Raw genomic sequence first — 25,588 nt, forward strand, 5'->3', positions numbered from 1 at the left:
GAGTATAAAAGTAGGTCTATCTGTTCAGGGCCCCTAAATGTATTTAAGGCTTCAACCCAAGTCTGTGACTTCAAATTACAGCTCATAACCGCCTCCTGTCAACAGGCATTATGGGTAAATTATACACTTTCTGAATCCTTAGGTTAACATTTGTGAACCTAGTGTACATATAACACTGGGTTAAAAGAAGTATACCCAGTTTTGGCAAAAAGTGTATTATTTTTGGTTTAACAATCTGTAGTGAATTCTGTGTTGGTCAGAGGGACTCAAAGCTTCGCTTAAATGAAACTCAAGAGGAAGAGGATCCTGTTTAAGACGATAATATCAAGAAATTTATATCTACCTTTTTACAAAAATAGAAATTATAACTAAACTAGACACGTCACTTTCTCAAAAAACACAATTTGTCCAAGGGGTTAACTTCATGTGGTGATAACATTGTTAACAATTTCATGTAGTTAACTTGCTTAAAGCTACCACTTTCAAAGAGCTGACATAAACAAAATATTATTGAGGCATGTATCTTTTCAAAAATCAAAGGTTAAGCTTTCACCCTGAGATGGACAAACATATAAATAAATATTCATGTCTATTGTCAAAACAACTATAGCTACTAGCTAACAATCCCGTTTCATACAAAAAGATTTGGGGAGATGTCTGTTGGTTTGTAATCAACAGTATGTAAGGATTTTGTTGTACATTAGGATGATGTTGTTGTTGGGTTTCACAAGTATTCAAGAAAAGAATATATATTTAATTGATTTGATTGTATTTTTAGCAAAGTTGTTTTTATTCACACATGTAAATTCAATATTAAAATCCCTGGCTTTGTGACTTTTAAAATTGATCTATTTAACTACTTTCAGTTACCATCTCATTCAAAAATCTGTGGGTGAATTAAAACACCCAGTGCATAATCTAACTTCAATTTCTGTACAGGATGCTCTACCTCTACCTCTGGCTGATATTTCTACTAGTATGTGCTATACTGTACTTTGCTCTCTGAACAAAAATGTACTTGTATTCTTTGAACACAACGACAATTATTATTTATTAAGATCATTATAACGTCGTCTAGGAAAACAGGTCCTCTCATAACAAGTAGTATTTTAATATGAATAATTATGTTAGAATTTATTGATGTACAGTTTTAGATAATCCGGAAGTATTTCTTCAGCGCATGCGCAAATGAGCGACTGGAGTGGCTAGAGCTTCCGGAACAGATCGTGCAATGATCGTTCAAAGTGTTGACTTGAAAGTTTTCTGCAACTATGGTGGTTAGGTTAGTTCAGTCTCTGCCGCGTCCCGCTGTGCGTTTCTTTTCCCTCTCATGGAGGCACAACGTGTCTCTTCGGACTGTTGGGAGGTTTTCTCCCCCCCGCAGCAAGGTAACACCACTGACCCTGGCTGCTGCTGCCTGGCTCTACTTAGACAGCTTAGCACTCACTTTAAAGTCACACACTTAGAGGACATTTTCATGTTGTTGGTTCATAATTGTGAGAGCCATGTAAATGTCCAAATCCATTTTTAGCAAATTTGGAAATCAGAAATATACGTCGTTTCATTTTAAAAAGGGATCTAAAAATCATTTATATGATTAGCAATACCCTCTGATGGGCAAGTTGAAAAGGGGCATATGCAACAAGATCTTAGAACATCGTACAATAACATAATCACAACAGATATTAATCAAGAATCTAAAATAGAATCAATGTCATAGTATGGGAACAATGCAAAGCAAAGGTAGCCTGTGTTTTTCCTAATAGGTACAATGTTGCTGTTGAGGGATTGCTGCTGCTGCTGGGGCTGCAGGGCTGTGTTGATCTGAGGCTGTAGTAGGCAGACCTGGCTCCTCAGGAATTTAGCTGGGGGGCTCTGGCTTATTTTTTATTGTGGGGAAGGCTGGGACCACAGTATGCGGGCTATAATTTAATATAAATATATAATGATTGTCTATGTAACCTTTCAAATAAAATAACTATGTTTATTAGGACAAAACAAACAATAATGATGTGAACAGTGACATATAAAAATTGCTGAGGAATTAAGCTCAGAAGTGCATAAGAATTAGCTCCTACATTGCAGCAATCTAAGAATCCAGGACAAATAGCCTAAAAAACAGTTTTTACCTGATGGCAATCATGGCACTAAATTCAAAGGCATAAGAACTTCTGCTGTTGACACCACTTTGTTATAAATGTAAATTCTGTTGCGACACCTCCAGGCGCTGCAACCATCTTCTGATGTCTCTTTATTTCTCATTTTGTACTATTTATTTCTTTATCTTTGTATATTATGTATATACACATAACCTGCATCTTAACTCGAGTCGAGCAAATCTCAATCTCGTTGTAATCTGTTGATGACAATGACAATAAATCTTATCTTATCTTATCTAATGTTTCCAATCACTGAAGTCTATTTCCTTAAATTCAAAAGCAATCTACTCAAGTAAGAGTAGCAATAGTTCATAATATCAATCAAGTAAACGTACAGTGCAGTAAAACTACTCCTATTAGTACTTTTTTCTCAAAAAGCTACTTGGGTAATTATTTTTAACAAATAAACCTAATGAGCAGACATAGCCAAAGATTACTGCAGATGTGCTAAGAAACGCTACAGCTAGTCCTTTCTGCGTAATGCTGTCAAACCCTGTAGTACACACACAGTCTCTAGAGCTGTGCGTTTTAATTGTTTAATTTTGATTTATTTAGCAGGATGGCTCTTTGACTCTAAGGCTGCATTCACACTTCAGGCTGAAGTGACCCAATCCAGATTTTTTTGACGTAATGCGACCTGTATCTGATCTTTTCATGACAGTCTGAACAGCACACTTCAAATTCCTGGGCCACTTGCATATCCGATACGTATCCGATTGTATCCAAATTGATACTGGTCACGGATTATTATGGCCATCAAAATCTGTGACCAGTGTGATCCTGGCTATTTGAGGGTTAAATATTGTTATAAGTGTGATGTGACTGTAATGAAGAAGTGGCAGAAACATTAAAAATTGTGTTAAGAACTACCAGAGCACTTAGAATCGTTTCTTAATCGTTTAACAATTTATTAAACGGCCACAGTCGGGTTACATATTTTAATAACAGCACATAGCATTCAGTGCTACGGTCAGTCAAACAGTTCCAAGAGTATGAACAGAGAAGCTGTAAACATATACTGTATGAATGTTGTAGATCTCTGAATATTTTTAATTTGTCATGTCTGTAATATCTGCTCTCTATTCTTTTTGTTTTCCATACCAACGTATTTACTGTTGAAATCTACACCTCTGGCATACTTTGCAATATTTTGTGTTCTGTCTCTTTGTTTTTCTTTGTATTTGTAAACAAAGATGTTCATAATTTTTTTTTTTAAATACATAAAAAAGACAACTTCAAATATGTAAGCTATGCTCCACCGTTAGCCTCCATGTTTACTTCCGCAAACACTGAGCACTTCTTTTTATGGCGGTTGGCAGATCATTGAGAACTCTGACGCTGTTGCGCCCTCTACTGCGCATGCGGGACACTTTCAGGTCCTTTGCCCTTTCAGACTGCAGAACACATACAGGTCGCATATGTGTGGCAGTGTGAACGGCTCCAGCAAAGAAATCGGATTTGACAAAAAAATCGAATTTGGGTCACTTCAGACTGCAGTGTGAACGCAGCCTGAAGGTCGCAGACCTCTGTAGTAGAGGGGAGATCATGTGGGCTTCATCAAGTGATTCATTTTGTATGAGTCACTTGATGCAGTAATTCATACAAAATGACCCCCTGACAAAGTACTGGGAGTAGATATTGTACAGGAGCCTAGCTGGACATATTTTCTAAATGCCCATTTCCTCCAAGGCTAACGTTAGTATATTAAATTCTTTTTACCATTGGTTTTATGTAATTGTATTCTCATTAACTGGAAATTTTAATTTACATTAGCTGTGAACCAGGATAACAGAAAATAAATAGAAAGAAACATTTAGAATATATTGCTCTGTGTGTAATGATTTTATGTCGTAGGAGTTTTAGTTTTTTGAACTCGATAAATAAAATATATAATCACATCATCTGTACCTGTGGTGAATTCAGTGTCAAAAGCTAGTTGAAGACTGCTAAAATTTTGAGTTACATTGTTCACAAAGGCTCTACAAGACTTTAAAGCTATCAGCTGAATTTGGGTTTCTTTTAAATTGACAGATTTCTGATTAGGTTTATTTTACTCTACCTCTGGCATTCTTTGCATATTTGCAAAAATAATGGAACCTATCAATGTAACTCTTGTTTTTGTGTGTGTGTGTGTGTGTCTATTCATTCATTTGTCCAAGCAGGTCCACTCCACCTGTCAGGGCAGCCGGTGTCTCTCTACAACAAGCTACGCTGAGGATGGAAACCTGGTTTACACGGGCAGCCTGGGGACTGCTATTAGGGGTCAGTAACCTCAAAATGTTTTGTTCATTTTATCATCAGAAAGTGTGGATGTATGATGATTATAAATTTGGGACCAGTCATAATTCAAATAAAATTTGACATAGACATGCTAAGGAGGATAACGTAGTTTGATTTCATTGCAGAAGCATATTGTCAGAGAAAGCAAACAAGAAAAACTGCATTTGCTCTGAAAATGCAATGTGAATGCTGTATGCTGAATGTTTTTGGAGAAAATGCAAAAATCCCATCCAAACAGTATTAGAAACTGGTGCAGAACAGTGCTTGCAAAGCTAAATTCAAAGGTCCCAACAGTTCGTAGGGTAAAATACACTAAATCTAGCTAAAATACTAATGTTAGCATTTAGGCTAGCACTAGCATGGTGACTACAAAAACTTACTACATGCAGTATGAAAAAAAACAATGTAAAAGCTCAAATTAGTTAAAATGATATTAGCTTAAAGGGTATCATAATTATGTTAGTTTTGCTAGCATGATAGCTGACAATGCAAATTTTAACACGCCATGCAACCATAGCATATTAGCAACCAATAATCTACTGGATGTAAAATGCTTAAACAACCTGTATGCAAAGTTATATGAAACAGTCCTTTAAAACTAATCACTTTTCCCCAGGTGTTGTCAGCAAGTCTGTAAGCTGTTTAACTGTCCAAACTCAAGATGGCTGCTGTCTTGTTTCCTCCCTGACAGCTTTGAAACTGGATGATTCATTGTCATTAGCTGAACAGGTGCTGAAACACAAAGGACATTTTATATTTTAATTCTCAATTCTGCCACAGGAGGGAGCTGCTCATTTCAATGGGGCTGAAAAATTCATAAAAATCTGAATATTATAAAAAGTATAAAGGTTATGAATACCAAAGGATATAGCCGGCACTAGCAGAACAAGCTGAATAATGTAAAAGTTGGATGGTGAAAACAGCACAGAAGAAGAAGCGCGGCAGAAAGTGTGCGGAAACTTCGCACACTTTTGTAAACAGGGATTGAGTTCCTGTTTGTGTGAATGCCTCCAGCATAGAAGATCAGCCTGCAATTGCAAAGCCCTTTTTCTGAAGTGCAGTCTGTTATAGAAAAAGATAATTACCAAGCCTTCTTGATGAAATCACTCAATATTTTGTAGGTTTATTTGTATTTTGAATACAGAGAGCTTAAATGACAATAATGAAGCAGTTGTGAATAAAAGCTCTGCCAGGGAGAGTCAACACAGAGGTTTTATAGCAGCAATAAGGGATCCAAAACAAGGGAATGATCATCTGGTTCCTATGCAGCTGTAGAAAAACAACATCCAACCTTGAATGTGTGACCCAGACAGGTTTGCTTGGTGAGCACGTAATATAACATGATCAGCAGATGTTACTATATAGTAAATTACCCACCACAGGTCTGACCCTGTCCTCATCAAAGTGCCTGGAAATGGCCAATTCTGAAAAGGAAGAAAAAAATCTAAATAATGGCTAGAGGTCCTGGAGCTCTGGGTTGCAGAGCCCCTGCTTTGTGTATAAGTTTTTCAAATTATGGTAAGTCCCTCTGAATTTGTTTTCCATTTGGAGATGCAGGTACAAAGTCTGTAGATCCACAACTCAAAAAGTTCAATCCTTCTTTCTTTCACTAAGCTGGTACTTGTTTTCCTATATTTTTGTCTTTGTATGTCCTAAGTTTTGTTCTCCTAACCACTTATTTTGCTCTGAAGGTCTGTTTGGAAAAAAAATCGCTGTCTAAATTAGAATTCATATACAAGGTGTTTTTTATTACTTTTTGCAATGACCTGTGAATCTTGTTTATACAGGAGTGAAGATGTTTTCTTATAGTACCAGCGGCGCCAGCCTCATCCTTATGCCTCAAATCCTTTTGAAGACTGGATTGGGACTGGGTAACATTGCCCTTGAGGTTATTTCCTGTGGCATCATCAGCTTCTTCACCTTCCTCACCCCCGTCATCCTTCATTTCATCACAAAGGGCTACGTTATTCGTCTGTACCACAATCCAGATAGAGATACCTACACTGCCATCACCTATAGTGTCTTCCTGACTGAGAAACGTTGTGTGTTCCATCAGAGTCAAGTCCGGATCCCAGCTGTCAGCAAGATGTTCGCCAACTTCTATGCTGGCCCCATGGGGCTTTTTGTGAATCCAGACCTTTTCCCCATTCCTCATGACTATAACCATCTCATGGGCTACGATAAGCCCTTTAGCTTTACCAAAGAGGACATGGACAAAACCTGAAGACTGAAGACGGCCTTAATGTTAGATTAATTCATTAATAATAGAAATAGAAATAGGCAAAATAATTGTTTTCTTATTTGTAGAGGTATACATCATTCATGTATTGTTTTTCACAAGCATCTTTACCTCTTGGTGATTTTTCTATGCTTAGTGGTTTAATGTGCTGGTTTTAATAAAAACTATTAAATATCAGGACAGCCTGGATATCCATGTCAGTTAGACCGACCGACATCTAAAGGGTTTGACGCATCAGGAATGTCAGTTAATTTCTACTTTCACTTTACAGAATAGGTGCATCACAATAAATTAGAGCATCTTTGAAAATGTAATTAATTTAAATTTAATTCAAAAAAATGAAGCTAATGTCCAATGATAAAAGTTACTTTGAAAAAGTAGCTTTTATCAGATAACTGATTACTCCTTGAAAAAGTAACTTGATTACTACTTGATTTGGAAAATAACTGTTAGATTACAAGTTACTTTTAGTTACTTTCAGCATCTGCTGACAACAACCCTAAATACAAAAATGACATGGAGCTTTGACTATACTTACTTAGAAGGAGGAACTGAAGGGCACATGGTTTAATGGTTACAACAGTCCAAAAAAGAAAAAGTAATTTTTGCGTGTTGTGCGTTTCACTTTTGTCTGGAAAACTATAAATGGGATTTAGAGCATCCCCCCCTGCCCACCACCAGCCTCCAGGTTCTGTGTTACGGCCCTGCATTTGCAGTCAGAGCACAAAACTCCTGCCGCTCCACAACTCAGATGGCACTTATCTCAATATTAATAATTTGAATTTTGTTTAGTTGCACAGCTTTACGGACTCGTTCATTCGTGGCTGTTTTCACGTTCATTGCACTGTTCATATTAGTCTCCATGTTAGCAGTTTTTTGTAGCGCAACGCGAAGCTCGACGTCTGTCAGGTAAAATATTAACTTGACATTAACAAAGACACAACGGGACGGATCATCCGGGAAATGATGGACATGGAGAGTCTGACTAAAACTAACTGAATGTCAGACACATTCTGGGGTTTATGTCTGCTTATTTCCAAGCCCAAATGAGCAACTTCATGCCTCAAAACACCACAACCCACGACCGATTACTATCCACAGATAATTTAAACAACAAAAAACTATTTTGTCACAAAATAGTTTTTGTCAAAAAACCATTTCGACGCGCGCGCGCGTCGTAAGTATTGAGTCCGATGCTGTTGTTGGGGGTGCGCGCGCGCGCAGTACTCTGATGTTGTTTTGTTACTCATTCTGCTGCAAGTTGGCTCAATTTTGACTCGCAAGACGTAACTGGTAAAATCCGGTTTAGGATTTTCAAAATAAAAGATCCGGAAGTAGTTCATTATTTCTTGCGCAGCCCGGTACCAATTGGCCCGGTGGTTGGGGACCACTGCTCTAAAACAAGGGTGTTCACTTTCAGTCTACCGTCCTGCAACTTTCAGATGCTTCCCTACTCCAACACACCTGAATCAAATGAATGGCTCGTTGCCAGGCCTGTTCAGAGCTGAACCTGGTCTGGTGGAGTAAGAATGCATCTAAAAGTTGCAGGAGGACTGGACTTGAGCACCCCTGCTCTAAGATGTACAGAGAGGTGGCCATTTTCAGACATTTTTCATGTTTACACACTGCCGGCTTCATTTTTGTTCAGGATACAGTTAAGGGATGGAGGATTAAAAGTTATCAATATCATGAGTTTCTGAGCATGTTTAGAGGGAGTGGCCAAGTGGCAGACTTGGCGAACTTGCCAAAGCAAATGAAACGCTATAACTTTCACTCATAATGGCCAAGTAGCACCAAATTTAAAGCTCCATCTCTTACCCCCTTAAGCTTATCAAGATGATCTTCAGCTAGCAGACGGACAACAAGTTGGTCTCACTTGCTTTGAAGCACGCAGAGTTTTTGATGGAGCATGATCTTGGTGGTGAGGCTAAATCAGAGGTGACATCATTGTCATACGCTTGGCTCTAATTTCCACCTATTTCAACTGAGCTGCATTATGTTGTTTGCAGCAACACACACCAATGGAGAACCTAGAGGTTATGGTTTTGATGACCCCAAATAAACCCAGATATTTTATTTTGTCCGAAAGACAAAATGCCAAAAGCGTCAAGTAGCTAAGATTAAAGTCTACAATGATGTTAGCAGGATCTGCAACCTCTCAATTTGAATACACATAGAGATGTGTGTATCAATATCCTCACATAAACTTTATTGAAAAGAAAACCCAAACCAGGAATAATATGCCAGCCTACTGTTATGTACTGTAGTTCTGGTGTTCACACTAGCCAGTGCAAAAGTACAGTTCCAACAAAATGTTGACCAGATCTGCACCATTTCTCACTTTTTCATTACGTGCCATTTCTTTTGGGAGCCATGCTGCTGGCACAGTCATTCTGCTCCAAGAGTTAACACGTGTTCTTGGCATTGCTCCTCCACACTGAGCTGCTAAGGGGGATCCCCATAATCTGCCCTCTGATAGCAGATGCTGTGTCCACCTGGTTAAGATGTAGCTTGGAGTTTGCAGGTTTGGCATTTGCTCATGCAGTGACATAAATCACAGGAAAATCAATAAATGTAATCAAATTTTAATTAATACTTATTTGTGATTTTGCTAATGTGCCTTTATTATTTCTTTAGATTTTTATTAACCTGCACATTTAAAGTTCATGGTGAGTTGAGTTTGTAAGTACTGTTTATAACTATTTAGTGTACATGGCTCTGAGAAGTACTGAATATGACAGAATGCCAGTAAAGATCTGGAAATATGTGATCATTTCTAATGATTCCATACAGCCTATCTTCTACAACCTGAATTTATAAAAAAAAAAAAAACAGGACATTGAAAAATAATTTAGTCTATTTACACACAGATTGTACTGTAAAATTTACATTATCTACAGTAAGTAATTCAGTCAATCAGCACGGCAAGCACTGGGTTTAGTGGTACTCCTTCCTCTTATATCTGAAGTCCACATCGTATGTAGGTTGGAGAATTCCCAGACCGGCACGGGACTGGTCTAGAGGAGGAACTCTGATAGCAGGGTCTAATAATTCCATGTCAAAGCAGGACAGCATCAGAGTTAGAAACTGCTTGATCTCATACACAGCAAAAAATCTTCCAGGGCATTTTGTGACCCCCGAGCCAAAGGGCATGTAGAAGTAACGCAGCCGCCGCCCATTGCGATAAAACGTGGTTTTCTCCTGACCTTTCTCATCCAGGAAACGGTCAAACTTGTACTCCTGCAAGAAGGAAGAGAATGAGAAATGAAGAGCAATAGAGAGCAATGTTTCACTTTGTAGATTCAATTCAATTCCGTTTGATTATATAGCGCCAATTGACAACACATCATCTCAAAGCCCTTTGGAAAAAAAGTCAATTCAATTAAAGTCATACATTCACTCCAATTTATCATATTTATCAAACAAAGTGGTCAAGTTTATTATTCAAATTGATTTTAAAAAGTATTATATCTAAGGAAGTCCAGCAGATTAGGATAATGTGGGATCTTACATAAGGATCTTCATAGATTTCTGGATCATAATGCACCATGGGTGGATACAGGGCTATGACATCATCTTTCCTAATACGGTAAGCTTCTTGGTTGTCAAGGTGAAGCAGGAAATCCTCTTTGGCAACCCGAATATTCAAAGAGGCACTGGAAAGCCGCATGGCTTCTTTCATGATGCTGTCTATAATCAATAGATTAAAAAAAAAAAAAGTATTGACAATACAAATTTTCTTAACTGAATGAAAAAGTAAAATATTCAAAACTTTAATTTCCTGTGTTACACATATTTGATACTCATTTTGTAGAAATCAAAGATATATTTTAGTAATCTTACCCAACACAGGCATGTTGTCTAACTGGTCTCTGCTCAGGTTTAGCATGTTTGGCTTATCATGGTCCATTGTCAAACCTGAATCCCTCAGAACTTTCCGGACTTCTTTTTGAGCTGCTTTCATAGCATCTGGACTCCTGGGCACAAGTATGAAGTCATTTCAGTTGTGTTTCTTTATCTGTTGTTGCCTGTATTTTATGACATGTTTTGATTTTCCAACAAACATGAAAAAAATCTTTCAATATATTGTTATCAAGAGTTTAGTTTCCAAATGGGTTTAAACTATTTAAAACCTTTTTAAATGGTTTATTTAAAATGGGTTTCTATAGACCATTTTCTATAGCACATTTCAAAAACCCCTAGGTTAACTGCACTGTTATATATTAAAACAGAAATACCTAAAAAAAAAATACAACCATACAAAACATACACATACAACGTAAAAAATTTAGCCAATACAATAAACATTTTGAATGGTAATACCATAATAACTTTCCACTTGTATAAGTTAATATTATTACATTACTGGATGGTTCTTGTGTTACTTTTGTAGCATATTATAATAATTTGAGAATGAAAGGTGTCATGTGACCAATGATCATTTTTGTCAACTTAATTTATAGCCCATTACATTAGGTGTAATAACTGTACCTCACTCTAAATAATAAAATAATGACTACCAAAATTATAAATCCACATATATAAGCATTTTGTCAGTATATTACATATTTTGTACAAGACACTGTTCTCAAATTGGTGTTAAGCCTTTTTAAGAGAATGTGCAGCAAGGTGCTGCTGGTGTCCTGTGAGGATTATGCCATCCACTCTGCCAGCTTTCAGAGAGCAAACAGCATATAAACAGAAGTAACATGATTAATAAATCTTATTTCCAAGAAACAAGGATTTATTATGTACTATTAGATTATCGGCTAGACATAATACGTTCTAAAGGGTTTTTATGCCAATTGCATAACAAACAATTTATTGCATTATTTGCAAAATATTGTTTACTTCATTCAATGTGCCAAAATCGGCTGTCACTGACGAAGACACGTGACAAAAATTGCGTCATTTTGTTTGCAGAGAGGTTTCACCTGCTCAACTCAACATTCTCATGCCACCCTGAGTGGTTGCCCAGGTCACCCATATCAGAAACCACCTCTAATTATTGGGAGGTTTTATGTTGTTGGGCAATATTAAGTTATTGGTTAAGAAAACAATTAACATTTGAACATTTAATGGCCTATTGAGAAGGGAGGCTTTATTAATTGTTATAAATATGGAAGCTAGTATACAGCAATGACAGTGTGTTAAAAATTTCTAACAATTTTCCATACAATCTTCCAGCACAGCTCACCAGAAGCTGGTGCTCAGGACAGTAGGCTTATTGTTTAACTTCCAAATCAAATATCTGTAATACAGCAACAGCAACACATAATGACCATTGTGCTAATAAGGAAATGTTGCTCTAAAGCAGAGTTTCTCAAGTCCGGTCTCAATTCCTGATTCAAATGTTTGCATGAGCTCATCTGCATGCCATCAAGTGCTACAGAAGCCTGTTAATCACCCACTTATTCAAGTAGGTGTGTGACAGAAGGGAAACACCTAAAACATGCAGGCCGTGGCCCCTGAGGACCGGAACTGAGAAACACTGGAGAGCAATTTTCTTACCTAATCATATAAAATAGACTCCAGAATGTAGCAGGCAGTGTGTTAGCCTGTGAAGCCCAAAGCAGGGCAACATGGGTTCTAGCTTTGCTCACATCATTGAATGTAGATAAAGAGTCATTCAGTATCATCCTCATAGAGATCAAGTCAGACATGTTGTGCCTCTTGGACAGGTTTTCTGCATGCATCGTCTTTGCTAGGTTCTGCAAATTAAATAACACATAAAAATTAAATTCAAAGGACTAAGAAAGCTGTTATGACTTAATATTTTTGCATCCTGACATTATCTTGAGTACTATGCACTGACCTCTCTGGCACTGTAGGCACTCTTGAAAACATGGATGGGCAAGCCAGCTACAAGAGCAGGAAATATCTTGTCAAACTCCTTGAAGTTCTCCAAAGTGTTGAGGACCAACGCTTTCTGTGCAGCCTGTCTGATGTGACATTTGTCTTCTCCAAGCTCTTTACCAAACAGAGTCAAGTAGCCAGCTTCAAACATGACCTATTTAACGCCAAAACAGAGAGGACTGTATCAGGACTGGCTAAAATACATCCCCTTTTAGCAGTAATCCTATTCCTTAAACACAGTCTGCCCAATATCTGAAAACACTTTCTTTATTGATGGAATCCACTGAATCAAGTCTTCTCATCCTATGGAAGATGAGAAGACTTGCTCACCTTGTAGCAGAAGGCAAAGATCCCGTCCACCTGCCACTCATCTTCACTTGGACTAAGTCTGTCTGACTTAAGCATGACATCTTGCAAGTGGCCCATCATAGTTTCTATCAGGGAGGGCAGAGCTTCCCCCTGCAGCGTCTTCAGAAAGGTTTGGTGAAGGTTTTCTGTGGTGTAACCATGACGAGGGTCAAAGCTGTCGTGACCAAATGCCTAGAGATGGAAGGTCATGGATTATTATTAAAGTTCTTGTAGCTTAAGATATTTTCTTCTCAATATGTTTGATTAATACCAGTGTCTACCTTAACAGATGTAGCAAAATGAAATTTTGTCCAATCAAGGTGTCTTCCTTGTCTGATGACTGAGTGGTAGGAGAAGGGGTCACACAGGAAGTGAATGTATTGGCCTGCTATCTTGCAGGTGAAAATATGACCATACATCTTCTGCCGGCTGCGAAGGAACTGAAGAGGGTTTGCCCCAAATTGCAAAGCACAGCCCAGGTAGGGAATAAAACCATTTTCAATGACAGGCTCACCAGCTTGCCTGCAGAAAGCACCAAAATAGCAATAACATTTTAAAAATTCCCCCTTTTAACATGTCAACTCTTTAATGACGTTGATATTCACTCGCTGCAAAATCTACATTGTTGTAAATATGGTAAATTTGTGGTAAATAAAAAAGAGTCATACTTGTGAAATCCCACATATTTTCAGATATAGTAAGAGATACTGCATGTATTGTATACATACACACTTAAAGTATAATTCCTCCTTAATTAAAAAATAAAAAAAATAAACAAAAAGTCGTTTGATTCATGTTTTTCTGCGGAGGCAGTGTTGCCGGACATTTTTAGACTTACTGAACTCTTATCTATCTTACTATTTTTTTAAACAAACATCCTCCTAACAACCAGGAGCAAAACATTGTGTTTCTTGCTCAATAGCAGCCACAATGACTCATCACTTCATAGCAATGATCACTGACACTTTATAAATAACACAATAACAGTTTCTGTAAATTAGCAATGTAGCAAATCATTCTGTAAGAAGAGATGCTGGATCTCGATGACACTTTCCAGGCTAAAGAAAGGTTGTATTACCATTATTGTTCCTCTCATCACCTTTTTTAAATCATAAAGTTATTTATGGATTACACCAAAAGGTTAAACACAGAAATTTCATGAAAAAGGATGAAATAAAACAAAGTCCAAGTACTGTAGCATTTTACATTTCATCAGTCCAGTCTTACCTGCGTCTTATCCCCAGAGCAAGCCACAACAGGCAACAAAATCCAACCACTACTCCCCAGATCAAAGCAATACTTATCATCATTTGAATGTTACAATGGTGACGACGATATCGACAATTAAGATAAGAACAAGATCCGAATCTGAAAGTGACTTATTTGTTAGTAATGCCCCATACAGATCAATCAAATTAAGTTTATTAAAGTTGAAAGTCCCATAGGAATTCTCATAGAAGTTCTCTGTTCTAGTGCAGAAATACTTAGGATCAATTGTTGCTGCCATTCACTGGAAAAGTAAGTGCATGTGTCTGTTGTGATGAAACAGGCAGCAAGTGACAGCTTTTATATTCCTCCTCCTTATGGGAGGGACAGCTGGAAAGGTGAGCTTAAAGTTGCATGTTGCTTCACATAACGTGTATGATTTGCTTCAGGCATATTACAAAAGTATGTTAAGTAAAAATAAGTTATGTCTTGTCTGCAATAGGCTTTTTCAAAGATGATTCTTTGATCATTTAATCTTTTAATGGTTTTTTGTATTTTTTTTAAACTTTCAGACTTGATAATAAAACAAAGTTGTAATTTTTAAAATATCATGGGATATTGTGAAAACATGAAACCCAGGTTGCTAATCTCTCAGGGATCTCTCTAGGAACTGGAATTCCATGCATAGCGTGTGCAAGAGTGATGGCCTTGACCAGAGTCCATGGACAATGTTACTGAAAGACTGTTTTCTGATACGGCATCAGGGTTAGTAAATAGATTCAAGGTCTCACCTTTGTTTCGGTTGCATTTGAACTGTTGGAACTGGTTTGGATGGAAAATGAAACTGGTTTATCAAGAAAAACCACATCTAAAAACAACAAACACCATAAAAATAATAAAGAAAATTCTGTAAAGTTTGAGTAAGTGTGAGCAGTAGGACGAGGCCATGGTGGAAGTAAAGCTTCAACCCCAACATGACACCTGTCCAGTCTGTCTTTTAGATAGCATAGCGGAAGGTAGAATCAGAAAGCCCATTTAAAAAGCTTTGAAATCTCTTTCAGAGTGATAGGTTTTCACATTTTCACCAGTCAGTTAAGTCTTGTAAGACCAGAGAGTCTGCAGTTACAGACTTAATCTTAATATCTGCTTGGACGGAAAATGAACTCAGCACAACTTCAAAAGCTGCAATCAAAGAAGGTAAAGAGATGAATCTTCTAAATGGTCTATGGTAAATCTTTAATATTTACTCCTTTTCAACTGGTTATCAGTCTGAGATTTTACTAAGAGGTAAAGATACTTGGCACTACACCAGTCCCATGAGGGACGGCCGAGTCCCTGCTCGAAATTCCATGAAAGAGGTGAACGGAGTCTTGTGCCAGAAGCCCATTAAAATGCTGTCTACATCATTTTAAACTGTGTGATTGTGAGAGTGAGTGGGAATAAAAATAGCAACAGGTATTTTGCTCCATATAACACAGTAGGAGTGTAACAGGTAAACCTTTATGGATGCAAACTTGACTAAAATCCCACCTGTTTAGAATTGTATTTGAAACGTAATCAATTACAAATTTATTGATGGAACTTGACTTAATGTCGTGTTTTGATTGTTGATTCTATGTTGCATTGTGTTTCTGTGTTTAATATGATGTAAAGCACTTTGAAATGCCTTGCTGCTGAAATGTGCTATACAAATAAAATTTGATTTGTTTTGATTTGATTTAAATAAAGGACTGTACAGTAGGAGAGTGGTATAAAAACTATTAATCCCACAATGCAATGCATTAACCTACTTTCAGTTTCAGCAGCAAGAAAGTGAGTTTCACTGTTTGAGTGCGACAAGATCCCTCCTGAAGAAACTCTTTATTTCTCCTTTTATTTTTTATAATTCATTTCTTACTGGCACTAGTGTGCTTTTTTGTTTTTATCTTTTATTTTTTTGACAGCAGGTAGGACAAGTGGGGGGTGCCCAAAGGTGGACAGAGTGGGGGAGCCCAGTATACCCTCTACGCCAAACGATGCCCCTCCCTTTCAGCCCACCATCTGTAGGGGCGACAACAAAGAGATGTTCCTTTCCCACTTTGACTCTGCTGGCAGAGAGAGGACTGCTTACCAAAAGCCTTAAACCTGGCTTATTCTTCAGAAGTAATATTTGAATTATTCATTCCCCAAAGGAAGCATTGTCTCTGGGTGCCATTCTTCTGACAGAAAAAACATAAATCTTATGCTAGAAAATTACAGTCTGGAGGCCAGCAATGACAAAGGAGCAGAGTGTCTACAGGCTGGCGGCAATGAAAGGCCCTGAAGTCTGGAAGTTGGCTGTACAGCCGGAGGGACCCATAAAGAAGATCTGGAGGTCAGCTGTGCAGCTGGTGGGAACCATGAAGAGAATCTGGAGGTGGGCCTTTCAGCCGGTGGAAACCAGAGACTTGAAAATCCTGTTGGTCAGGAGGCCAAAGGCCAAGGAGCTCGAGGCCCGCAGGATTGCAGCTCGGACTAGGAACTTGAGGAATTCTGAGGCGGGTTGTATTCTGCAGACTAGGGATCTAAGTACCAGAGGGGGAGATAGCTGGTTAGGTGTTGACCCTCTCATAGAAAGAAGTAAGTTGGGGGAGGCTGGTACTCCACAGGGAGAGTGTGTTAGCCTCTCAGTGGTGGAAGTTAGAAGGGGAGGGGAGGGAGTACCTTGCGCAACAACAGGGCCAGGGACCGAGCGTTGGGGTTCACTGCAGGTCGAGGTCACCAAGGAGCACTGACTTGGAGAGGATCGAGTGCCGGAGGTCAAGGCCACCAAGGGAAGCTGAGCAGACGACAAGAGGTCGACTCGGCCCTTCTAGCTGAGACTGCATGCTTCCTCCCTGTCCTGAAGACTCTTATTGACAGAGATTCTAGTTTTGTAATTTTTTTATCTTACAGACTTCTCTACAGCTAGTTTTAATATTTAGATGCTGCCCTCTGCAATTTTTTAAAATAAATTTATTGTAATAAATTATGGTAAACTTTAACCAGAGATTGGTTACCTATTTTTCCATCCCTAGTTTAACTAGGTGGTGTTGCTGGCTCATTTTACCTTCTGTCTACTTAAATTGATAATACATTATATAGAGCAGACCAGAACCAGAAGACCTGAGAGGTCTGGAAGGTTGATACAACAACAGCACTCTAGATCTATAACTCTAGATCTATAACTCTAGATCGTTCCTCTTTAGGTCCGAAGAAAATAACTTCAGTTTTGTTTCTGTTCAGCTGGAGAAAGTTTTGGCACATCCACACATTTATCTGTTCTAAGCATCTGTTCAGTGATTGGATGGGGTCAAAGGTCACCTGGTGACATCATAATGTAGAGCTGTGTGTCATCTGCATAGTTATGGTAGCTAATATTGTTTCCTGTTATAACCTGAGCTAGTGGGAGCATATAAATATTGAATAAGAGGCGTCCTAGGATTGAACCTTGGGGTACCCCACATGTGACCTCTGACCTCTTCGATGAGAAGTTTCCTGTTGAAACAAAGAAATCCCTGTTCTTTATGTAAGATTCAGACCAGTTAAGCACTGGACCGGAGAGTCCGACCCAACTCTCCAGTCGATTCAGTAATATGTCATGGTCAACAGTGTCAAAAGCTGCACTGAAGTCCAACAGAACCAGCACTGTGGTTCTCCCACAGCCCGTATTTATATGGATGTCATTGAACACTTTGACTAGGCCAGTCTCTGTGCTGTGGTGAGCATGAAAACCAGACTGGAAGGAGTCAAAGAGGTTGGTTATTATTAGGAAGCTAATTAACTGTTTAAACAGCTTTTTCAATAAATTTGCTGATGAATGGGAGGTCAGAGGTCAGAGATCGGCCTGTAATTCTGCATTATTTGTCCAGATTGTTCTTTTTTATCAGTGGTTTGATTACTGCTGTTTTCAAAGCCTGGGGGAAAACGCCTGATGAGAGCGATGAGTTACTATTTGGATCAGATCAGCAGCAATAACAGGCAGGACTTTCTTAAAGAAATGTGTGGGTAAAACATCCGGACAGCAGGAACTTGAGCTTAGTTGACTTATAATTTCCTGTAGGGTTTCATAATTAAGTAGTTGAAATTGGGTCATTTTTCCTGTATTTGTTTTGTTTGGGCACAACATTGGTACTGACTTTATAGTGGATGTGCAGATTAATCCTCTGATTTTTTAAATTTTCTCTGAAAAGAAGCTGGAAAACTGGTTGCAGGCGCCAATACATTGGAATTCAGGTGGTAACGTCACAGGAGGGTTTGTGATTCTGTCAACTGTTGCAAATAAAGCTCGAGCATTGTTAATGTTTTTGTTTATGACATCTGCAAAGAAAGCCTCTCTTGCATGTTTTAGTGTTAAATGATAGTTACGTAGTCTTTCTTTATAGATGTCATAATGAACGTGAAGGTGAGTTTTACGCCATTTTCTTTCGGCCCTACAGCAGAGTTGTCTTGCAGATCTACTGTAACTGTTTGTGCATTTTTCCATGGAGATTTCTTTTTGCCAGACACAACCTTCATTTTAATTGGGGCAATGGAATCAATGATATCTAAAACTTTAGACTGAAAATCATTTACCAACTTATCAACGTCATTACAGCTTAAGGGTGAGGAAGAAGTGTAGATTTGATTAAATGTTTCTGTTGTGTTTTCTGTGAGAGAACGTTTTGTGATGGTTGCTGTTTGTCCAAGTGGGTTAAAGGATAACCACTTTAACTGCCACTGCTTTTGGTAGTTATGTTTTTTATTAGCTGTTTTCACTATTTTTATGCTTTTATGTTTTTATAACTAGATTAAAGGATTCCTCTGACAGTAAATGGCGCTGCTATCTTGACAGGTCCCTCTTGAAGAAAAGAACTCAACTAGGTTCTTGTCTGGTTAAATAGAGGTTATTATCATTATGGACATCAAAAATGGGTGTTTTCCTCATTAAACAAATTGTTGAGACCCAAAGAAGTTAAATTAAAACCTAAATATTGTTTAGATTTGAATTTGGTTAGTATTTGTAGATTCCTGTGCTGCTGACCAAGTTATCTGAACTTGGTCAAATAACCCCTACAACTCCAACCAACAACTTCCTGAAAAACTCTACTGCCTCTCCAATTATGCTACAGGAGTGTTTGTTGAAAAAAGGGCAACTGCACAGCAGTGGTATTTAGTTCAGCATACTGAGTTAGGGAATCATCTGTATCTGCAGTCACAAGTTCGCTCTCTAACGTTCACCAAACTGAACTTCCTCAATGTCCAACACTTTAAAGAACTACCCAAATATACTTCACACAACTGCTGTATACAATTGTTCTCTGATGCTTTGCCTAACAACAGCACCACAAGTCAATTTCTTAACTTCAAGTTTATTTGTTTGTTTTGTAGAAAACGACATTTCCTTCCCTTTCAAAATGTAATGTTTTTTACTAACTTACTTGACCTTTTCCTGGATGGAAAAATGATTGTCTGCTTTTTAAAAAAGTTTTTCTACCGTATTTTCTAATATAGTTGGCTAATAAAAACGTAAACATGCTGCATGTCACTTGTGGAGGGGAGAGAAGAAGCAGAATTGAAGCTAATACCTATAAGTACTTAAATCTGATTATTATGAAGGCTACCAGAGACTTGGTTTACAGTGATTTTTTTAATGAATTAAATCTTCATTTATTAAAACATCCTGGAAGCTATTTTACAAGTAGGGAGAAGTAACATATAAGCTTGTAAACTAAGTACCATAACTTAAGCTTAATGCTCACACCAGGGCCCTCATGTATAAAACGTGTGTGCACAAAAAATGTGCGGCTCCATACGCACTAGTCATCATGTCTAAAAATGAACATGGTGAGAAAATGTGTGTAAATATATGCAAACTTTTGACATGCTGTGAAAATGTGCGGCATCCACGCAAACGTTTTCTGTGGACAATAATAAACTACAAAGCGTCAAAACTCACCTAAATACACCGAAATCTGAAGACATTCAGTTATTTAGACTAAGAAGCATCAAACCCAATGTTTTTTTTCATGGTTTTAATATTTTATTGTTTAAACGTAAACAATGAAACTAAACCGCATTTATCCTCAGACAATAACACCAGTTCTCCAGTCCCTCCACTGGCTCCCTGTAGCTCAGAGAATAGACTTTAAAATCCTGTTAGTTTATAAATCACTGAACGGCTCAGTACCACAATACATTAAAGATCTGCTGCTGTTGTATCAACCTTCCAGACCTCTCAGGTTCTGGTTCTGCTCTGCATCCCCAGATCCAGAACCAAACATTGAGAAGCAGCATTCAGCTTCTATGCACTACAACAAACTTCCAGAAAACTGTAGAACAGCTGAAACACTGACTTCCTTTAAATCTAGACTAAAAACCCACCTGTTTAGAGTTGGATTAGAAACATAATCAATTATGAATTTAATGATGGCTCTTGACTTAATGTAATGTTTTTATTTGTTGATTCTATGTTGCATTGTGTTTTTGTGTTTGTAATGATGTAAAGCACTTTGAAATGCTTTGTTGCTGAAATGTGCTATACAAATAAAATTTGATTGATTCATTGATTGAATAACCTAACACGCACACAAAATAAAGAAAATAAAAATAAAAGGATGTGAAAACTTCACTCGAATGTAAATAGTACTTTTCTTCAGTTTTTGTCTCATAAAGACTGAATGCAACTATGGTATCATTTCATATGGATCAGCAGATTAACTCCAAACAGTTCGGGTTTGATTATTTTTAAGGTGAACAAGGTGTGTATGCAATCACATGTACATAAGTAGCTGCACGAATGTGAGTCGAATAAATGTGGAGTTTTGGCTCTGATGGAGAAAATCCCAATGGAAGGATTCAGAGGGAGCCATTGATCAGAGATCACATCGATCTGCTGGTAAATGTTGATGATGGTTTATTATTGTTTAGATTAATCCAGACTGATCATCCTGGAGCTCTGAGCAGAACTTATAGCAGGAGCCGAGCGGTACCAGTACCGGTCCTGCTGCAGCCATCCTCCAGTGGAGCCGCCCGCTTTGGGAATGCCCCTTTATGGACAGAAAGCATCTCTATTCTGCAAATGTACAACTTATACATATTATTTCTCTATTTAGAATAAACGTCCACTTTCCCACTCAGATACTCTCTGTATCTTTAAATCCGACTGAACGCTCTCCTGTTCAAACAGGCACAATCTTTATGTTTGCTTTTTTTTTTTTTTGAGGTGACCTTGTGTGCCCTGATAGAATCTTTTAAATAAAATATATAATAATAAATATTATAAATAGTTATACTGCTATAAGTACGCCACATTTATCTAAATGTGCCCTTACATCAAGTTTTCGTGTGAAAACTGCGCACTCTTTTATGCATGATGTCCCAGGGCTTTTCTATAAAAATACTCAGATTTGATTTCATTTGTAAAGGCTGTACTCTGAAGGGATACCTTCTTTTTTCCATTTACGATCGCCATGCTCTGCTCTCTCTCCTCTGCTCTCAACTTAAACACATCATTAAATATAAAATAAACTTCATTAACAATTTATTAGGACCACCTAAATCATTAGATGAATTGATAAAAATGATTGGTCAGAGGGGACTGTGTAAATTAATATGTGCACCTCAGCCATAACAGCAGCAATTCCAGTACACAAATGGGAAACTGATATGACCTTCTCTCCCAGTTCTGATTTCTGGACTAGAATCAGTAATAACGTTTTTTTTGTCACCAACAACACAAATGTACAACTTATACAGTGTAAAAAAAATTCAAAGTTCTGACATCATTCAAACACAAATATTTAAAGAGGGTTTTGCCAATTCCGTCATTTTCACAGAATGCACCATGAACAGCATCAATAATTATTTTCATGCAACTATGACCAGCATACCTGTTCACATATTCTGGATATCAGTAACTGAAAAATTCTCAACCATTTTGAGTTGTAGACTTTATCAGTTTATTTGGCAATCACATTGAAGTTGAACATTTTCCAGATAAATACCAAGTTCCACTTCTTGTGTCTTGGTAAGAAAACAATTCTAACAGGAAATCAAAGTAGCTACTTTGTGGGGGACCAGAGGACTTTAAATCCCCCCCTTTCATTAAAAAATGTGATTCTCTTCTCTTTCCAATGAATATTTTGTTTTATTTTTTAATTAAAAAGATCTGTGTCTCATTGTCCATATTAAGCTGTGTATCCATATGCATGTTGGTAACTAACACTTTGACTGAGAGTGAAATGAGTTTAGACAGGGATCAGTTCAGACAGGCGCTATGGGCAGCACTGGGTCCTACGTATCTGTGTTGGAGAACGTAAACTCAGTAGAACACAGCAGCCATCAGTGTGTGACGCATGTTGGATTTATGAATGTTGTATTTTCAGAAAAAGACGGAAAGTAAAGAAATTTACAACCATTGCACGTCTATTGTTTGAGTGTGCAACAACTTTATATCAACATCTGGACAAACCTTCTTACTGAATATATGGAAAACATTAATTTTAAGCAAAAAGACAATATAGTTGCAAAAGTATTCATACCCCTTGAAATTTTCCATATTTTGTCACATTACAACCAGTGATGGCATAGTTACTTTGAAAAGAGTAACTTTAATCAGATTACTGATTACTCCTTGAAAGAGTAACTTAGTTAGATTACTGACTACTTGATTTGGAAAGTAACTAAGTTACATTAAAAGTAACATTTTTAGTTACTTTCAGCAGCTGCTAACAACAACGCTTCGCCACCCGTGAAAATTACATTGATTTTTGCCAATACTTAATTACAAGTTATTTTATAATAGTAACATCAACAATATATTTCCACTTATATGGTTGAACTGAAGGGGAGATTGTTTAATGGTTACAACAGTACAAAATAAACTTTAGTAATTTGTGTTTTTGTGTGTTCCAGTCAGCGGCAGCTCCAGAATTTGTTTCTGCAGGTGCTAAGGGGCAGCTAAGCCTTTTACTGAGGGAGTTAGGACGGATCTTTTTTTTCCCCCTATAGTTATCAATGCATTAGTATTATTTTACTATAGACTGATTTGCATTTATTTGACGCTTAGACGTCAGCACAAAGCCTTGAGCCATTAGCCAGATGACTTCCAGATAATATTATATTGTTTAGGTTAAAACCGCATTCATGACAAAGGGGATACCCTAATGTTGACCCTTTGCAACTACGTCACTTAATCATTCAGAGCTCCATGATGTAGATCAGAAGTGAGAATTGGGAGTATTGAACTGAGCGGCTAAAGTTGTTTTTCCAAGTTGGTTTTGTGTTTATTCATGGTTTCTACTTGCTGGAATCAAGCTAATTTGTCTGTGAAGGTAACATACCTGGTTGGGCTCATAGACGGTGGGATTCACAGAAGCCTGAAACAGCTAGCTTAAAAACCGACCCATTTCTCCTCCCTGCTGACGTCTAGATCAAATTACCGACTTTGCCTGAATTCACACCACATGATTTATGTCGTCACTGTGTCATAAACAGCGTTTCCCCTTAAACTGGAGCAACTTAAAAACGTACAGAAAACAAGATGCTAATCATTTTTTTCCATACATGCTAGGCTACATGACGGTGTGGCATTGTTTCGCATGGTTGCTGATGGTTAGATGCTACCTTCTCCATAATGCTATATTTTATATCTTTCTAATTATACTTACTTATAACGTATATGAACGTTAATCTTCTTACCTTGTATAAAGTTTTCGCTGTAAATCTGCGGTTACACCAGCAGCTGCCAGTCATTATGATTGATGGCTGCGTCCATCAGCATCTCGAGTCGAGCAAATCTCAATCTCGTAATCTGTTGATGACAATGACAAATAAATCTTATCTTATCTTATCTTATCTTATCTTATCTTATCTTTTCTCATTAAAATAAAATGACAAGCTTGGTTTTGACCCTTGTCTGTCTGTGCAGCCGACCAGCAGCTTGTGAGCATTTTTACTGCGAAATCAACTAAATAAAAGCGACGTTAGGCTACCACATGTATACATTTTGACAGGCTTTATACAGGAGAGCATAGGTTTGGACATCCATCGTGGTGAAGACAGTGACGTCAGGTGGAAAGGGTCATATTGTCATATTTGTTTTGTTTTTTTAATTAACTTGTGTTTATTTAATTGCCTAATTTAACTACTACAGGGCTTGATTTGATATCAATAAGTGTCTTTATGATAAAACATGTTATGCTTACTACCGGTTACCTTTGTGCTGACTAACATATGGTAGTTTACTATGATAAACACTGTCAATATTGTTGAAGTCAGTTCATCTAGATAAGGAACGTACACTTTCTGACAAATTGGGACAGCCTATTGGTCAGTTGCTGACAAATACCCTGGAATGATTGGGGGAGAATTGCTCCACGTCTGAATGGAGGCGGAGCCGCCATCATGTCACGGAAGTGATAATACGCATTGACAAAGTTCAAATCCTCTTGTAGGATGTTTTTTTTTTTAACTCAGTATATAATAATTTGTTTCTATTTTATGTCTTTTGATGAAAATGCTGCAACAACTACATATAAGTAATGTTAAATCAGATGAAAACACAAAACAAAAAACAATCTAATATTTTCTGGGGGTGCTATGACTTTTCCAGGGGGAGCTATAGCGCCCCCTAATGCTCCCTGGCTCTGCCACTGGTTCCAGTATTGTCTGAAAACTAAGAAGAGTTTTAGACCCCCCTGCTCTCCCTCCCCAGCCTCCAGGTTGTGCGTTACGGCCCTGTGTTTGCTGTCAGAACACAGCGCTCCTCCTGCCGCTCCACAAATCAGATGTCCCGCTGCACAGATTTGTGACTCTTATCTTAATATTAATAATTATAATGGCGTTTAGTTGCACAGCTTTACGGACTCGTTCATTCGTGGCTGTTTTCACGTTCATTGCACTGTTCATATTAGCCTCCATGTTAGCAGTTTTTTGTAGCGCAACGTGAAGCTCGACGTCTGTCAGGTAAAATATTAACTTGACATTAACAAAGACACAACGGGACGGATCATCCGGGAAATGATGGACATGGAGAGCATGGAGAGCTAAAACTAACTGAATGTCAGACACATTCTGGGGTTTATGTCTGCTTATTTCCAAGCCCAGAAACCGCAACCTGCGACTCATTAAATCTGCAAGCGACTTTAGAAGAAAACAAGCCCAAAGCTGCTTATAATAATCAGACTTGGCGAGCAAAACTCAAAATAGTTTCTATTTTTCCAGCAACAAAATGCGCATCTCCCTCTTCCCTCCATTGTTTATGTTTCTGTCGCTTCTGATACTGTTGCATAGAAACGGCTGTCGCTAATCAAGACGTGTAGAGGAAATAAAATTAAATTACAAAAGAAAATAGTAACGCACAGTGATTTCGATAAGTAACTGTAGTCTGACTACTGGATTTGAAATAGCAACACGTTAGATTACTTGCTGCTGAAAAAAGTAACGCGTTACTAAGTAACTGATTACAACCACAAACATCAATATGTGTCATTGGAATTTTATGTGCAAGACAAAAAGTGTC

The 25,588-nt window shown here is 37.8% G+C and overlaps 2 protein-coding genes across 2 annotated transcripts; one reads left to right on the forward strand and one right to left on the reverse strand.

The window, feature by feature from the left end:
- The first annotated feature begins 1,189 nt into the window (after positions 1 to 1,189).
- tmem70 (transmembrane protein 70) lies at positions 1,190 to 6,858 on the forward strand. The gene is made up of 3 exons (XM_032565782.1): positions 1,190 to 1,388; positions 4,322 to 4,421; positions 6,227 to 6,858. Exons 1-3 carry the CDS (start codon positions 1,272 to 1,274, stop codon positions 6,661 to 6,663), a joined length of 654 nt encoding a protein of 217 aa, XP_032421673.1. The 5' UTR covers positions 1,190 to 1,271; the 3' UTR covers positions 6,664 to 6,858.
- A 2,385-nt stretch (positions 6,859 to 9,243) lies between these two features.
- cyp7a1 (cytochrome P450, family 7, subfamily A, polypeptide 1) lies at positions 9,244 to 15,545 on the reverse strand. Its single transcript, XM_032565780.1, has 8 exons — positions 14,110 to 15,545; positions 13,164 to 13,404; positions 12,865 to 13,074; positions 12,494 to 12,688; positions 12,190 to 12,389; positions 10,522 to 10,655; positions 10,190 to 10,368; positions 9,244 to 9,918 (listed from the first exon to the last, which is right to left on the reverse strand). The coding sequence occupies exons 1-8, from the start codon at positions 14,190 to 14,192 to the stop codon at positions 9,616 to 9,618; spliced, it is 1,545 nt and encodes a 514-aa protein (XP_032421671.1). The 5' UTR covers positions 14,193 to 15,545; the 3' UTR covers positions 9,244 to 9,615.
- Positions 15,546 to 25,588: the final 10,043 nt, after the last annotated feature.

Source organism: Xiphophorus hellerii, chromosome 6 (genome assembly GCF_003331165.1).
Source record: "Xiphophorus hellerii strain 12219 chromosome 6, Xiphophorus_hellerii-4.1, whole genome shotgun sequence".
Taxonomy (NCBI): domain Eukaryota; kingdom Metazoa; phylum Chordata; class Actinopteri; order Cyprinodontiformes; family Poeciliidae; genus Xiphophorus; species Xiphophorus hellerii.